At 37.1% G+C, this 4,318-nt stretch overlaps 1 protein-coding gene across 1 annotated transcript; it reads right to left on the minus strand.

Annotated features, from left to right (window-relative positions):
- Positions 1–1,133: 1,133 nt before the first annotated feature.
- On the minus strand, positions 1,134–3,936 carry LOC145776028 (putative RNA-binding protein EIF1AD). Its single transcript, XM_082587440.1, has 4 exons — positions 3,850–3,936; positions 3,341–3,449; positions 1,941–2,049; positions 1,134–1,542 (listed from the first exon to the last, which is right to left on the minus strand). Exons 1-4 carry the CDS (start codon positions 3,934–3,936, stop codon positions 1,323–1,325), a joined length of 525 nt encoding a protein of 174 aa, XP_082443566.1. The 3' UTR covers positions 1,134–1,322.
- Between the last annotated feature and the right edge of the window lie 382 nt (positions 3,937–4,318).

The following is a 4,318-nucleotide window of genomic DNA, read 5'->3' on the forward strand; positions in this document are numbered from 1 at the left end:
CCTAGTGAATGGAATAATTCCCTGGCAACAACACTTCAACAATCAGAAAACTTTACTCTGCCAATCTCGGTAACCGGCCCTGCATCAAAAGCCTCTACAAGTATGCGAAACTACCAGGATTAACCAATCAAGGCTTTGTCAGTCCGAGGATAAAGATTCAAAACCAAACCATTTCGGATGTGAATTTGTCATTACAAGCCGGAAAAGAACATGGTCGCAGGTCCCTTTTTTTGGCCATCTAATTCAGAAAATGGTCTCACCAAATGTGTTACATCCTGGGTAGAGGTGAGCAGTATCCTTCAACCGCCTTAAGTTTAAAAGTCAAGATCCCTCCCATGGCTAGAAAGCCAATGCCTTGTTAGCTGTGCCATCCCGCTGCCAATTATAACCGACGATAGGTAGCGCTAACTCCATGCTAAGTCGATTTTCTAATAATCCTGAAAATAGTCGTTTTCAGCACGTTACTATAGTTGCAATCGGCATCTTGTATAGATATCGCTGACATTGTAGGTTTTTTTTTCGAAAATGCGACCTAAGCGACAGCAAAAAAATGGAAAGTCTTTACAAAAGGCGTAACCATTTGGGCAGGGCGGAGTAGGCAGAATTAATGTCACCCCGAGGTATTTCGTCTAAGTTGTAATAAGCTAAAACGTTAATTCTTACGTTGTGCAATGTTATTTTAACGGAATAGAGCAAACGTTGTTGACAAAAGATGTACTTTGTTTCGATTTGAAGCTTAATTAAAATATCATTAGATATTTTCATATTAATTTTCGATCTACATCGTTGGATTCAAAATAGCTTTTTGTGGGCTTCCGGTTATATAGAATCATTGCTTTTTTATCGTTGTAGCATGCTTGGAGTGCTGTTCTTTCACTTTTATGTGGTGCAATCTCAGCATTATTTCAATATCATCCCACAACCGATCGATGAGAACACTGCAGGTGTTGCATGAAGAATATCAATTTATACGTGCTGTGTATTCCCACTCCATCACAGAAACAATTCACAATAAAAAAATATTTTTAATATCAACATTGAAGTTTACAGAGGATGCGCAGTGGGTAGTAAATAAGCACAGATATCGCTAATGTTGTTTCACTTGCACTCTTTTCTTAATTTCTTGAAGAACGTTGACAAATCTAGATTAGTATTTGTCTACACTTAGAAACAAGATTAGTCTAAAAACAAGTGCGCTTATTATGTTGGGCAAAGCTGTCCATGATAAGCAGTTGAAAGTTATTATGTGAAATCCGATCCCTTGTGGGGACATCGACATCAAAATAAAAGCAAAAAAGTCATTCTTTCAAGTGTCATTGCATTTAAGATGAATCTTCGTCTGAAATTTCTTCATCGGAATCTTCCAAATAGACTTGTGGAGGTCGATTGGTATTAACTGGAATATCGGAAAAGTCGTCATCGCTTTCTTCTGAGTCATCACAAGTGTCCTCAGTTGAATTGTAAGAATTCGCTTGTTTTATCTGATGGGTAGTTGACGTGTCGTTATCGTATTTGTTGCACCGTGTCTTAAACTGATCTGGCCTGAAAAAATACATCGCTTTAAGTCCAACTTACAACTACAGTGTATACTCATTGAAATCGACTACAAGTAAATTGTGCAATGAATCGATTAAGCTTACTAGTAAGTTAGTCGATAAGAAAAGGTCCTCATCACACAAGGCCTTCAACACTTAGACTACAAAGTAAGGATGGAGGGTGGCCATTGAAGTTTATTCCTTTCAGTCGCTTTTTATCTGCCACGCCCACCCTAACGTTCTGTTCCCTCAACAACCAGCTTAAGTGGGAATCGAACCAGTACAGGATAGCATCATCGTAAATCAACGCTGAGTCATCCCACTGTTGGGTGGTGAATGCACATTTCTTTATCTAAAGCTAGCACAAAGTTTAAATCAATGTTATCAGCATACAATATAACTTACCATTGATTGCATTGCTTCATTTCCTTGATGTGCTCAGGATAAAGAATCCGAACTATCTCCGCTTTTACTTTGTCGCCTTCTGCGATTGGCTCAATCACTACGAAGTCCCCTAAAAGCAATGTGAAAACATTTAATTTTTATAGAATTTGTAGAGTAGAACATTTCCAAATTATCCCACAAGACGTGTAGATTGAATGTTTTTGTTTTATCCTGCGTGTTCGGTGTGGTAATAAATGTTTACTACAAGCTTTCAGAACACAATTTACTAGCCCTGTGCAAATGTTGAGTGACATTTGCCTCGTCATTCGCACATGACTACGGAACTGTGTTCCGAAAGTGGTGCTATAAACTTAATATACAGCGTTACGTGTAAAGTGGTAGAGAGAGGTAAATGACGTCATTTGATTGATTGTGAAAAAGAAAATATGTTTGGCCTCTACATTTTGTTTCAAAACGTTACGTAACGTTTTGTTTCAAATTTTGTAACGTTTTGTTTGTTGCGTAACGTTTGTAAACGTTTTGTTTCAAATGTTTGGCCCCTGTTGTTTCAAAACGTTGCGTATTCGGGCAAAATTTTGCAATTATTAGGGCAAAAATTGCTATATGAATAGCTACAAAATTGCATGAATTAAGAAAAACTATAAATTAATATCTTGTTATACATATCAAACTAAGTACAGCCTCTTATTTGCACAAGAAATGTGCCGAACAAAATTTTCATTTGACACACCCGTATTTATGTATTGTATTGCATGGTGATCAAAAGGTAGTACGAAATGCATTTAACCAACTGCATCATGCCAATTTGGGCAGCCACCAAAATATGTCTCTGATACTTTTGTGAAACTGCCCAAATCAAAACGCAAAATTTGCTATATACCGGTATAGCTAATTTTATTAATTTTCACAAATGCATCGTGTTGATTTGGGCAGCTGAAAACATGAAATTATCTGATGAAACTGATTAGTCTCTTTATGCAACTGCCCAAATTAGAGTGAGGCAGTTTCCCCAAAATGCACAAATTCATTAATTTTTCCATTTACATAAGTGTATCGCTTAGATTTGGGCAACAAAAAAAGATGAAATTATCTGATCATAGTCTATTAATAAAATTGTTAGTTTTTCACCGTTATAATCCACCGCATACATTATATTTGAGCAATTTCTATAAAAGCGTGCAGATTTGGGCAAATTTACTTTCTGCCCCCCCCCCCCCCCCCCCCAAAATGGTTTGGTCTCGTACGGCTATGGCTGTCTGTCAAGTATTTTATCCACTATAGGTACTGTATTTGTATTTGAAAATAGTGATAGGCCTACACTAGTGATCCACTAAATAGTGATCCACTAGAACTAGGCACTTTTAACAGTAGCCTATTTGAAATTTCTACACAATACATACCTCTCTTAATCCATATGTTTTTTCGAAATTTTGTTGGAAGACTTGCAAGAAATTTTTCACCATGTGCTGTTCTGATCTGGTGCAAGTTAGATCCAGATGTTCCAAGTAACTGTGAGATAGCACAAATGAAGTAAGAAAAATGTTAGAACTAGACATGAGCAAGAAAAATCATTAGCGTTATATCTATTATTACCACCCTACTCCTGTTAGCGACGAAGGCTTGGTATAATGAGAACCTTATCAATCTTTTAGCATGTAGCCTACAGAATTTGAGTAGGCTACATTTCAACACAAAGAGCCTTCCAAGCGTAGCTTACAAGTGTTCAGTCTAAACTTGCTCAAAGTTTGAAAACTTCAAAGCACTTTCTAATTTCCTGAGCCCTAACGGGAGCAAACTATATCAGCAGTGTATTCACACTTGTTCGCATGTCACAACTTATTGCATCACAGTCTTTTATGCATTACACCATTATGATGACAATTAAAAGCATATAAATCAAATTATTTACCTGGACAATCGTTTGGTTAGATGATGGCATATTGAAATTATCGAGCATTTCCTTTATCACATGCTTTCGTTTCGTCACAGCTGACATCTTTGAGCTGTATAGTGTATATACTTTCCACGAAACAAGTTGGACAAAGTAATCACAGTGACAAGTCTCTATCAGTCAATTGCACAAAAGTGTCTGTTGACTTTAAACACTTAAGCAGAAGGCGCTAAGAAATATGCCGAAAAATGATATCGAAACACAAGGCCACTCAAATCAGTAACATATATGTTACACAGTGTTAGCTTACAACAACCTCAAAAGCAATAAGAAATCAGCTTGAAACTGTAAAGTAAAAGTTAGTTGTTAATTACATGCGAGAGTGGGAGCTCCCGATGTTGGGTTGCTCAGCGAAGGCAAGTCGACCCTTAGGTTCTACCAGAAACAACTTAGGTTTATGATACCGAAATAGAGCAAAATCCCGAAA

Source organism: Aplidium turbinatum, chromosome 1 (assembly GCF_918807975.1).
Source record: "Aplidium turbinatum chromosome 1, kaAplTurb1.1, whole genome shotgun sequence".
NCBI classification, from domain to species: domain Eukaryota; kingdom Metazoa; phylum Chordata; class Ascidiacea; order Aplousobranchia; family Polyclinidae; genus Aplidium; species Aplidium turbinatum.

Bases quoted from the DNA above. Each gene is read 5' to 3' on its own strand.
- LOC145776028 (XM_082587440.1), bottom strand. From the start codon at position 3,936: ATGTCAGCTGTGACGAAACGAAAGCATGTGATAAAGGAAATGCTCGAT. The intron at 2,050-3,340 runs GTATGTATTGTG...CATTGCTTTTAG, and splicing joins AAACATATGGATTAAGAGAG to GGGACTTCGTAGTGATTGAG. The intron at 1,543-1,940 runs GTAAGTTATATT...GTATTTTTTCAG, and splicing joins ATGAAGCAATGCAATCAATG to GCCAGATCAGTTTAAGACAC.